Consider the following 12,622-nt stretch of genomic DNA (forward strand, 5'->3'; position numbering starts at 1 on the left):
TTCTCCATCCAGACATCAAAACCCTCAACCTTCACACTTGGCTTCTGCAAAGGCTGAGGTACAAGGATTGGGACCTCCCTGATGATGATGATATGGAGGTGTTGCTTTCGGCAAGGAGGCCAGCAACAAAGTCTTTATCCCGCTGCCGTTGGAACAGATTTTGCAGCTGGTGTAGAGAACAGAATATCGACCCCTTTTCATGTGCTACACCAATGGTTTTGTCCTTCCTACTCTATTTGGCGAATTCAGGCCTTCAAGTTGGCACCATTAAGGGCTATCTCGCAGCGTTATCCATCTTTAAGCGCACGGCGGAAGAACCATCCTATTTCAAGTTACCCTTGGTAATACAGTTTCTAAAGGGGTTAACCAATGTTTATCCCCCAAGACCATTCCAAGTTCCCCTATGGGATTTAAACTTAGTCCTAACTTTCCTGATGGGCACACCTTTCGAACCACTCCATTCTTGTTCGTTAAGATTCCTTACCCTTAAAACTGTTTTATTAATAGCACTTACATCTGCTAGAAGGGTGAGCGAATTACAAGCTCTTTCTTGTAAACACCCTCATACAATCTTTCACAAAGACAAAGTTGTCCTGCAAGTGAAGCCTAATTTGCTCCCAAAGGTGGTTTCTGAATTCCATATCACTCAGAAGATTACCCTACCATCTTTCTATCCTCCTCCTCATCTGGGGAAAGTGGAAGAGAGGTTACACAGGCTGGACCCTAGAAGGGCTTTAAGTTTTTACATCAGTAGACTAGCCAGGATAAGGCAGGCAGACCAGCTGTTTGTAGGTTACACAGGTCACAAGCTGGGGTTACCAATAACTAAGCAGACCATTTCCAGATGGATCATTCTAGCCATTCTGGAATGTTATAAACTCGCAGGGAAAGAGCCCCCTCAAAACCTTGGGGCTCATTCGACCAGAGGTATTGCAGCTTCATCGGCCCTCAAGAGGTGTGCCGGTTAAAGACATCTGTGCGGCCGCTACATGGTCGTCTGTCCATACCTTTACACGATTTTACATTTTGGATTCCTCCTCCAGTCAAGAGACTAGGTTTAGAAGGGCTGTACTGCACTCTATTCATCAATAGAAGACAGCGTGAAGTCAGTACTCCCTCCTCCAATAATAGAATACTGCTATGGGAGCCTATCTAAAATAAGGAATACGTCGGAGGACACAATCCCTTCGAAGAACAAGTTACTTCTTACCTTGTAACGTTCTTTCGACGGGATGTCTGTCATGATCTCTGCTTCCAAAAGGTCAGGGTTTTCCCAACTCCCTTGGAAGCAGATCCATAACCCAGGTTCCGAGTGCCAACCAGTCCCAATTGGGACCTTTTGGACCCAGTCCTGGCGCCAGTGGCACCAGGCTCATAAATATGCCCAGTCCCAGCGCTGGAAGCGCCAGGCTCATAATGCTTGGGTGGACTTACCTTCAGCAGACCATGCTGCTTACTTGCCTGCCAGTTGAGCCTCTGATCCTCTTCTGTTTGGAACTACTTTTCCTGTTGGGTGGGGCTGGAGCCACTCCCTAGATTCAGAACACTGGAACTCTTCTGGAAGGCAGGAACTCTTTTCTTACCAGGAACTCTTTTCTTACTTAGGCGTGGCTGTGGAAGGAGACACCTAAGCACTACAGGAGGCTATTTAAACCACACCCGGTGGATGAATCTTGCTTTGCGTTATTCTGCAACCTCTGCAGCAGAACGCTCATCGTGTCTTCTGCATCCGGTCCTGGGCCTAAGGAAAAAGGCTTACCATCCTGAATCCAGTCTTCAGCAACACCTATAAAGACAAGAAAGAACAGGTTAGCATTCCGGCATCTGAAAGGCAAAGGCTTACCTACTCTTCGTACGCTCCGGAGGCCTTCGGCGCTGCATCCCGCATCTGAAAGACAAAACAAGGTGCGTTTAAAGACATTGGGAAACTTTAATACTCACGTGCCATTACTCCTTTCCACATCTAATCCAGTGGGTATTCCGGCACCCTGCAGCCGCTCCGAACTCGTACCTGCAAAATAAAAAGACAGTTAGAGCGCATAGTGAAGCAGGCAACAAGCGCTTACTTACGTGCTTCCAGGCGCTTCTATTCATCACACGGGCTCCATCTTCAACTCACTTCAGCCCGTCATCCGCCATCGCCGGAACCCTGCAAAACAAGAGACATCATTACTAAAGACTTTAAAGACATTTGAATGACTCGAAACTTACCGTTCGTGCAGTAAACGACGGACAGCAGTCCTCTGAAGTCAAGAGGCCTGCGCTACCTATCCAGTGAAGAAACTGGTTACAGCACCCTGCCCCGAGGCAGATGGAGAGCTCGGCATTCACTTACCTAAGGTGAGAGGGTTAACCTTTGGGGGTCTACAGGAGAGGAGAAGAGGAAAGAGATAGGGACACCCCAATAACCCCAGTTCATTAACCCCATATTTTCTATCTGCAGACATCTTACTCTACACGTCAGGCATACAGTGCACAGAGGTCCAGCCCAAAGAGCCAACCGGGTGCTACACATCACCTTTGAAGATACGGTAGTCGCCCAGTCAAGACCGGCGCCTCTGCGAGAATCAGGTGAGCGTTACAGAGTCCCTCCGACGTATTCCTTATCGACCCTCCCATCCATCCCCGCAGTTCTACTTCCCTTGTTGTTGCAGCTTACACTCCTTCAGGGTGATTAGTCTAGTCCAGACAGAAATACTGTGGGCTACAAAACGGAACTGAGCAACGGACACTGCGCGCGGCCTTTATAGGTAGGATGACGTCGACGTCGATACGGCGGCTGTCGAGGGACATCGACTCGGAGGACGTTGACGCGCAGCGCCCTCTGGAGAAAATTTTTCCGAGGCCAGCAGAGCTGGAAGGAGATATCGAAGATAAGGAATACGTCGGAGGAACATCCCGTCGAAAGAACGTTTCAAGGTAAGAAATAACTTGTTCATCTGGTCAATCCATAGAAGACCAAAGCATCTAATACCAAACCATCAAATTATATGCAACGTAATTCCATTCCATCGAATAGCCATTTCGTTGTATATAATTTGATGGATTCATCGAAATTAGTGAGGTTAGGGTTGGGTCTGGGGTTAGATTCGGCGTTAGATTAGGGTTAGGGGCTAGGGTGGGTTAGATTAAGGGTTACATTAAGGTTAGGGATGGGGTTGGGTCTAGGGTTAAATTAAGGGTTACATTAGGGTTAGGGCTGGGGTTACATTCAGGGTTACATTAGGGTTGGGGCTAGGGTTAGAATAAGGGTTACATTAGGGTTAGGGCTAGGGTTAGAATAAGGGTTACATTGTGGTTGGGGCTAGGGTCAGATTAAGGGTTTCATTAGGGTTAGGGCTAGGGTTAGAATAAGGGTTCCACTGGGGTTAGGGTTAGATTAAGGGTTAGATTAAGGGTTAGATTAAGGGTTACATTAGGTTTGGGGTGAGGGTTCGGTTGGGGCGAGGGTTGGGGTTAGATTAAGGGTTATGTTCGGGTTGGGGGGGGAACCCTTGCCCCCAACTATACCAAAAAAAATTAAAACGTTACAAGGAGCTGGCCAGTGCCGAAATTTCAGCACTGGACAGCCCCATGTAACATTTTAAAGTTACAAAAAAAAGCATTGAAATGCTATCTTTTACATGTAAAAGTGGATTTCCATTGAAACCAGTCCATTTATATTTTAGATGGACTGGTTTAGATGGATAGGCACTTTTACATGTTGATTTGGCATTCGATCCTTTTTATTAGATGCTTTGGTTTGTCGTTGGTTTTTTTCTTGATGTAATCACTATGAAGCGTAAATCATTCATGCCGCAGGGATGCCTAAATGACTAGATTGTAATGGGGCCCTTAATCCAAAAGACACATTTTCAGGATCCACCTACAGCTAGTTTACACACATACTCCAAAGTACGATGATAGAATGCCACAAATTGAATTGGACGCTGGATCACCTTTTAGGCTTTTTTATAGATGATCAAGACTTCATTTTACAAACATCTTTTTTGATACAAGTTCACTATTGGATTGGTATTTTTTAACTTCAGCCAACTAGCCTTCAGGCTTCTGCTCCATATCCTAATAGAAGTGGTTGAGTTTCCCTCTGCCAGTCTTCAACCGTTGAACAAGCCCCCCTTTTTTGACTTATTGGTCTTCCATTTCTTTACAAAAGAAAGATATGGTGAAAATGGTCATTAAGAAATGTGGTTCCTGATTCACATGTATAAGAGTTTACTCCATTTTCATCAAAGAATATTCACTTTCCCTGTTTGTGGAATGCAGAGCATGCAGAACCCATTGCAAAAGCCATGTTTCAGAATGTGTTATAGGACCCTAGACCCACTCCCCAATGCAATCTCACTATTGAAAAAACGCAAAGCTCTTACCTCTTAAGTTATACAACATATTTATTTTGTCTCCATATAGTATATTTTTTAGCTTTGACAGCATTCATGCAAATGTGTATCCTTTATCAAGGTGCTATTCTACGAGTACAAATAGCTGTCAATTTCACAGCTAAATACTGTCATTCAAGTCTTACAACTAATAAATGGGTATACTGTAAACTGCTACAAGAATTTTCAAATTGGAAGAAAAAAAAAAACTACTTTTGGAAACTTTCGGTAAAACTGTGCAAAACCTGGCATCCTGAAAACCACCTATTTATCCCAGTATGCAGTCGTTTATATGCTTTCTAAACGTCTGATCAGCACAGCCTGCCAGCCCCAGAAGGGGAAGGTATGTCAATTAAGCAAACATAAGATAAAACAATAAATCCCTAATGTGAAGATAGTCTGGCTAGCTAATAGGTTACCCTATAATGAAATAAATGCATCTTAACATATCAGTAGATAGTGTGTGTGTGTGCACACACACATCTTGCAATCTCAGCACACACACCCACTCTCATGCGTTCATGTATGCGACTTCATGCACAATTTGAAAGTTTAGATGTTCACTCACCCCTGTCGGATATTAAGCCATCTGGAAAATGCTCTGTTGCTTCTTGAAGCTAGGTCTGCGCTCAATAAATATCCTAATAATAATAAAAAGGTGCTTGCTGTGCTCTGTTTCCCTGCTCCCCTATACCTGTGGTTTCAGTTGTTAATGCTGCAAATTGCAGCCTAGAAATGTTGTCAGATTTCTGAGTCTTGTTACTGATGTCACATTTTCACTCTTCTGTTAAATGTATGATACGTTAAACAATCTTCAACTTTCGTTTTTCCTACCTAGAAAATCCCACACGAGCATCTGATATCCAGTAGTAGGTTTTGGGAGTTGTACTGCAAAGAGTTTAGATGTTCGTTTTTCTGTTAATGAATGCCTGATTGTCACAATCTGGGCAGTTTAGAAACTGATAAGTAGCTTTCTTTTGGAGTTTCTAGTGTAGTTGCATATTTTGTCCTTTTTCCTGATGGCAGCTTATCTCAAAACGTTTGGTGGTCTCTTAGTATATGCACTAGGAGGTTTTGAAATAAAGATTCATGGTTTGATGTTTGAAGTTCTCCAAACTTCCATTAATGATTATCTGTAAATCCTATCTTTAAATACTGAACGGTTATCAATTCTGTGCTACTTTTTGTGGTGAGTGGTATGATTCATCTCATAAGTGTGTGACTATGCCCATTGCAGTAATGGTTCCTTGCAACCTACACTTTGAAGTGGTAAATCCTCGACTCTGATTGCTCGTGGAGTTTGAGAGGATTAGCTGCAATCCTTGTAACCTACATCATCAGGATTGTCTATGGGTGGATAAAAGGTAAGCACATGTATGATGCTAATGCAGTCTGTTGGGTTTGAACAGTAGGTGACACTTTAGGTGCTGTATAATTGAAAACAAATATGATAAAGTGTGGAGAAACAAATCATTTGTATCAAGCTTGACCATGAATCCTGTTTTCTGCATTTGAAATCCTATTGATTAAATGCTAGAGTTCACAAGCGAGATTTCCCTGAACCTAAGAAGGGACTTGTGCGAGTCTGTAAAAATATGAAGTCTGCAATTAAGTCACTAAGCATCAGGAATCAAAGCCTCAACCATCTAGAAGACCTTCTAGTGCACATTCCTCAAGATATGACTGATAGAAGTAAGGAAAACGTCGCACCTTTTCTAGCAGCTCTGTGATCATGAGAAAATAAGTCAAATAGAAGTGGGAAGAGGAATCATTGGACTGAGAAGTGAACTAAAGATCAAGCAAGCAATGCAGAAGCGGTTCATAAAGACAGTAACAGTAACATGAATAAGACTTAAAATGGAGAATCCAAATTGTGGCGAAATGACACTTGAAAATAAATAGTTATTTACCTTAACTCTGTTTCAATTGTTAGGGTTCGATTATTACCACATAGAAAGCTAGCAGTTATATGCTAGGTGGGTATATTGGAAAGGAGCATGGCGCTCCAACTAGGCATAACAAATCATCAATGGTCTGCTAATTCGGAATACATTAATTTGATGACTGCTCATAATTTAAACTGGAAATGGTGTGCTTACTGTTTGCTAGACAATGGCAATTATTTCTTTACAGTGAATATTGTTAACTGTCAGTGATATTTAGGTTTAAACATACAAGACTTATAATCAAAATATTTGGTCCTTTATATTTGCATTGTCACTGAATAAAAATGTGTTAATTAGCCCTGTGGTGAAAATAAGGACAAATGGATTGACCCCACAAGTAGCCTAACAGTAAAATCAGAGTATGTTTTTAGTCAAAATTAATATGCTGCTCTGGAGTGATGGTTGGAGAACAATACAAAAAATTGAGGTGAATATAGCTGCAACTTGGAAATGGACATGACCCGTCCCATATTATATATAAGGCTGGATATTATATGACTGGATGCTGCAATCAACCTTCAGACCTTGCTATGTTCCAAAGTAGAACTGTAGAAATTAAATATGGTGCACAGAACCATAGAATGATTGGATTTATTCTTCTGAGGTTTAAGAAATAAACAGTTTCCTTGGTTGTTTTTCAGTTTACCCCTTTCTTCATGATCATTTCTCCTTGTTCATGGTGTTCCTCTGGTAATTGATTAGGTGTGTTAGTGTTGAGGTCACTTATCGGGGTGATTTATATTACATTTTCCTTAAACATGTATGTTGGAAATACGGACAATGAATATGGAAATATTTTGTGTGCATTGTGAACTTTTAGTTTTGCCGGAAAAATAAGTGGGAAACTTAGCAGTAAATTCGATAATGTCTTCACATTTTTAAATTAATATGTAATATTTAGATTTAAAAAAGGCAGGGCAGTTTGGGAAATTCTCTTCCTAATAACTCGATCTAAAAATCTGGTTGATCCTGGATAGTGCTAATTATCCAAACTTTGGGGACTGAAGCAGTGAAAAGGTAAGTGCAATACATTTTTTTTTTATTGAGCCTTGAAATAGATGGGCTGTTTTTTAATCATTAGGAAAAATGAAGAGCAGATCTACAATTTAAATATTGTGATCTTAATGAAATCAGATTTAAACTTGTGTATAATGACATTGCCAACTGTAGTGCATTATATAAGTTAACGATTCAGACAAAACTCAAAATATTGTGGACTATTGTTTACTTATTGTCTCATTGCTCATCTTTGCTTGAGTGGCGAAAAGGCACCTGGGTTTTAGTCTCGGCCCTCCTTATGCACCAAGTGGACATTTTATATGGTAGACCCTTGTGGTCACATTTGGTTATCGCAATGTAAAAGGGCTGTCAATCTGCAGTAAATAGGAATTCTATTGGTTTTGCCACCTATTGCCTGAAATATAGTATTGTCATTCATTGCTGCATATTTTTACACTTTTTAGGATACAAACAGGAAAAAGTACGTTAAGAGAGATGGAAAAAGAAGTTGGAGCAGAGAAGAAAATCAGTAAAAATAATGGAGTAGGAATAGAGAGAGGTCATTGTTGGCAAAACGAAGCAAACAAAAGCACATGAGGGGTGTGGTGAGGGACAGAAATGGGGAAAATGTTTTGTCCCAAATACATAGATCTGTTAGAATGTGTGCCACCCTTATGAAAGTGTGTGACCTACTTCAAAAGAAGAGCACACATTGTTCATAATTTGCTCACTTCAATCGCATCTCCAATGGTCTTAATTGCCAGTTTTTCTTTTTCTCCACGATTTCCTGGTGATGCTATAAAACTGTTGCCCTGGAGTACACTTGAACACATTGCAAAAGTTTTTAATTCTTTACGGATGCCGGTTTTGACAGACGAATAAACTTTGTAACTGCTTTCTCTAGATTCGCACATTCAATCTCGTATTCTTAATCAGTTTAATTTCAATTTCGACTTTTAAATCCTGTTTCATAACTGACTTTTGTGCCTTCAGCTACATACAGAGAACTACAATGAAAATGTTTGTTTTTTCAGAACCAATTCTGATTCTGCCTTGCATCAAAGTACAATGAACCCTTCTCAACAGGACGCTTTTTCTGGAGGATCACAGGACATGCAGCAGAAACGAGGTACGCTCCAATGTAGTAATTGATATGGCATTTATTACGCGCCTATACACAAGTGTTTCAAGGCATGACTTTTGATTCGATTATCCACTGCAAAACTAACATTGAAAGCCACCCCATTTTCATTGCAATTATTTGTGAATAATTTTATCTCTGCATGTTTTCTGAAAAACGGCACATATATATTGCTTTTGAGAAAATTGCCATTTCATTTGAGAGCTGAGAACCAAATTAATTGTATATGGGAACTAGTGGTGCCCATTTTAAAATATTTTTGTTGCAGGCTTAAATTTTCAAATTTAGAACGAATACTAAGCACATTTCAGGTTGTTTTGCGTTGATACTTCTACATTTTATGTAGAAATAAGTGGAAAGTTTGCCTCAAAAGTAATTTAAAAGCTCAATTTGCTGAAGCTTTCGTTGTGGTTGACCTGAACTTTGCCGAGTTACTATTTCCACCACTCTCTGTGCTGACGTGTTGATCACAATTTGCTTAAAGACCTTTAGCACCATAAATTGTCAAGGGCAGAGGGTTGTAACATTCACACTTCAAACTTGGGAGTAGACTGAATTTATAAAGTTATCAAGAACTACTGGATTTTGGCCCTTTTGTTGTGGTTCTCTTACTGAGCAACATGTATTGCCATAGTAGGGGCTGGTACCAGTGCCACATCCTTGAGCAGACTGCTGTCTCCTAGTGACCTTAAACCATGCAGTGTACCTTAATCATGTCTCTGAATTCTTGAGCCGCTCCACCTGAAGAGTAAACATACATGTTCAACCCTTAACTAAATGCTTACCCACCATACTATAGCATTACCCCCAGTTCCAGCCCTTCGAATGGGGGATTAACGGCCCAGCAGCACAAGTTATTTTCCAGATTGAAGCAAGGGCCTACTACGAGGGCACCGGGCCGAGCGCCCATTCCAGCCCTTGGAACAGGGGATTAATGCCGTTAGCACCCCGGCATGCTAAAGTATTTTCCTTCATTCAACAGGACGCTCTGCGACCTGTTGAATGAAGGAAAATGCTTTACCAAGACCGCCGCCATGGTTATATAAGCGGTATCTGTACAGAGCCCTTCTATGACCATGGCGGCCGGTAAAGGGAAGCTGCTGCTGTGACGGGCGCTGCCGCAACAGTCGGGTTAGGATTAAAAAAAAAAGTTACTGGGAGGGCAGCAGGGGAAGCAGCGTGCGGGTTCTGTGGAACGTGGGCTGAGATTACATGTTTCAGCCCGCTATCCACAGAGCCAGATTGGCTGCGCCCCCCCGACCCCCCAGCCCCATGTGCTAATGGGCTTTTTATTGGACATAATCTGATACAATCCATCCTGGGATCCATCTCCCTTCCATTGTTCGAGATTCTTTGTGTTCATTTTATATTCCTCAATCACTGGCATTGGTGGTAATTTGCTTGGTGTGGTTCTTACCCTCTGTATACGTAGGTCCTTCGTCTTTCTTCCTGGATTCCTTTATTCCTCGCTCGATCTTCTTAGTCAGAGTATGGTTGTCTCCAACAACTGGGCAGTCTTCATGTCTTGCAGACTCTCCTCCTTTCCAGTAGGTTTGTCTTCCTGTTGGTTGTATTCTGTGACGTTGCAATAACAAACATTGACCTTGGTGGGATGGTTCTCAGCAAGTCCTGATATTGTTGCCTTTTCATTGAGTGGCTTAGGGAGTTTGACGGAATGGAAGTCCTTGTCAACCAGAGGGGTGTCTCTCCCCTGTGAGGTCCTGCTTTCCACCAGCCCTAGGGGGCATGTTGTGTAGTGTGATCACCGCCATAGCCTCACAGGGAAGGGCTCTCCTCTAGGGAGTAGTGACGATATCCCGTGAGTCGTGCTTTCTCTCAGAGGGAATCAATTTGTGTATACCCTTTAATGGACGACTGCAAGAGTTTGAAGGGAGTACATTGCATGGGAAACTGAGATTACATGTGCTAGGTGCATTTACCAAACTCCATGCTTCCGACTTTCCCGTCAATTTAAAAAAAAAAAAAAGGTTCCGTTGACATTGTTGGCTTAAGGCTTGCTGCCAGTGTTCACTATTTCCCAGAATATTTGAAAGAAAAGAGGTACCGAACTGAGCCTTCCCTTCGCCCCCAGGGTCAAATACTAATGAACTGTGGAAAAGGTAAGCCTGTAAATTGTCACCAGGGCGTGTTGCTGATAGGGAGGGGGCGTGGACCTTAACTGAAGCATTCCTGCCATGTGGCTCCATGTCTTAGCATACAAACAAGAAATGTTTAGGAACGTGTTACTCATGACCTCGGGCTACTTGCCAGCTATGTAACTTTAAGTGATTTGGAAAGACTGGTGGGAGGTGGCAGTGCTAATATATGGTTTAAGCAGGAATTGAGTGGGATGCAGACTTCGGAGGGGCGATTGAAGGGTTTTACCATGTTAAGCAAATAAAATCCAAGCAAATGTGCAAAGGAATGAGTTTCGCGCTGTAGGGCCCATTCAAGATGGTCGCAGACTGTTAACTTTCCACGACACATGGGGAAATAATACATTTTTCAGCCCACTTAATGTGCTAGACCAGTGGTCGAAGTGTACAAAAAGAAGTAATGGAACTATGTTCTCTGCTTGTCTGCCCCCGCTCCCACAACCCCCATCGCCATGCCCCCTCCAACGCGCAATCCAAACCCCCAACCAAATACACCTGCTGGTTAAGGGAATGTTCAGTGCACTGAAGAGCAAGTTTAAACTTCTTCCTACACTTTTATTTTAAAACGAAACCATTCCAGAACGGTTTCTTTTTAAAATAAAATGATCAGAACAGTAACACTAAAGTAGAGGAGCACCGCTCCGCCCACTACGACCACTGTGCTAGACTGGTTGCATGAGGACGGGGAAATGCATTGCTGCACCCACAGCTTCCCTCATACCTGCAGGTACAGATGCGGCCCACTCCATGTGAGCCAGGGATTTGGGCAGGGAGGGCTGCCTAGAACGCTGCTGTTTGTGGTATCTTGCACTACCTTTGGTGTGCAAAGGTGCTGTGGTGATCGTTTTGGGTAGTACCGCGCAGCTGCTTACATCAGGCTCCAACTAAGAACAAGTCTTGCAATGGATGGCCAGGGCTGTCTGGGTAAGGGAGGCCCACAGGAACAAGAGCGGTCACACAAAGTATCCTAGGGTAATTTCAAGGCTGTTTTGGTTGCAAAGAAAGTCATTCTACTGTGAGGCAAGCCCTTGGGAATTCAGTGAATGTACACTTTGTGTGTTATTGCATTGATCACACAAAAAGCTGCGGTGGCAGTGGATAAAATGGGCTGGCCACATTAAATTTATTTATAGCCCAGGAGCTTCACTAAAATAGGTGAAAGGAAAGACTCTGCTGGCTATGGGCTGACTCATAAGGAGCAGAGACACATGTATTCTCTCACTAAAGGGATTTTTGTAACAGCGAATATAGCAACGCTTTGTGAAAGCTCACTGATGGCCAACCTCATTGTTGAAATTAGAAGAATGAATGAGTGCCCTGAAGCTTCGAACAAGATTGTAGTGGAATTGATGCAAAAACTGAAAGCATAGAACTCCAATCTAGCACAGCAAGCAGATTGGATTGAACACTATGATGTGCTACAGAAGACCATTACCACACCCTCAAAGAATTGGACAATGCATTTGTGAAATACATTGGTTGTCTGAGAAGGTGGTCGAGCTAGAAAACTGGACTAGATGCAATCTGTCTTGCAGGCCTACCTGAGGAGGCGAAATGGCAAGATATTGTAGCATTCATGCATAAACTGTTTAAAGATGGTCTCAAAATGGCATTGGGTGAGGAGATCGCAGTTAACAGGCACATGGAGACTCCAGGTCCAAACTGGGGGAAACTAGAACCATTTTAATGAACATCCTTAACTTTTAGCAAAAAATTGCTGTTCTGAGACCCTTCAGAGCATGCACTCAAGTTAAATGGGCAAGTGCCGCAGTCAGGATTGCCAGTGATTTTTCACCAGTTGTGCTCAACGGCAGGATAGGGTTTCCCAAGTTATTTGATCGGTGCATCACTTCACTTATATCTTCATTACCCAGCTGTATTTCACATATTACCAGCAGGTATGGCATAGGGTTAAGGGTCCTTAATCAGTACTGGACGTTTCTTAATTGCATGACGGCAGTTCATAAGCATGACACAAGGACAAAAAAATAAAAACAACTT

The 12,622-nt window shown here is 42.4% G+C and overlaps 1 protein-coding gene across 8 annotated transcripts in view; it reads left to right on the plus strand.

Moving 5' to 3' along the window:
* The window catches only part of CRTC1 (CREB regulated transcription coactivator 1), a 1,230,699-nt gene that overhangs the window by 374,239 nt on the left and 843,838 nt on the right, over positions 1-12,622 (plus strand). For all 8 annotated transcript variants that reach the window (XM_069649310.1, XM_069649311.1, XM_069649312.1 and 5 more), the window contains exon 5: positions 8,359-8,453. In XM_069649310.1, the coding sequence (XP_069505411.1) occupies positions 8,359-8,453 (95 nt within the window). The remainder of the gene's footprint in view (positions 1-8,358; positions 8,454-12,622) is intronic.

This window comes from Ambystoma mexicanum, chromosome 1p (genome assembly GCF_040938575.1).
Source record: "Ambystoma mexicanum isolate Mex_15411 chromosome 1p, UKY_AmexF1_1, whole genome shotgun sequence".
In the NCBI taxonomy this organism is placed as follows: domain Eukaryota; kingdom Metazoa; phylum Chordata; class Amphibia; order Caudata; family Ambystomatidae; genus Ambystoma; species Ambystoma mexicanum.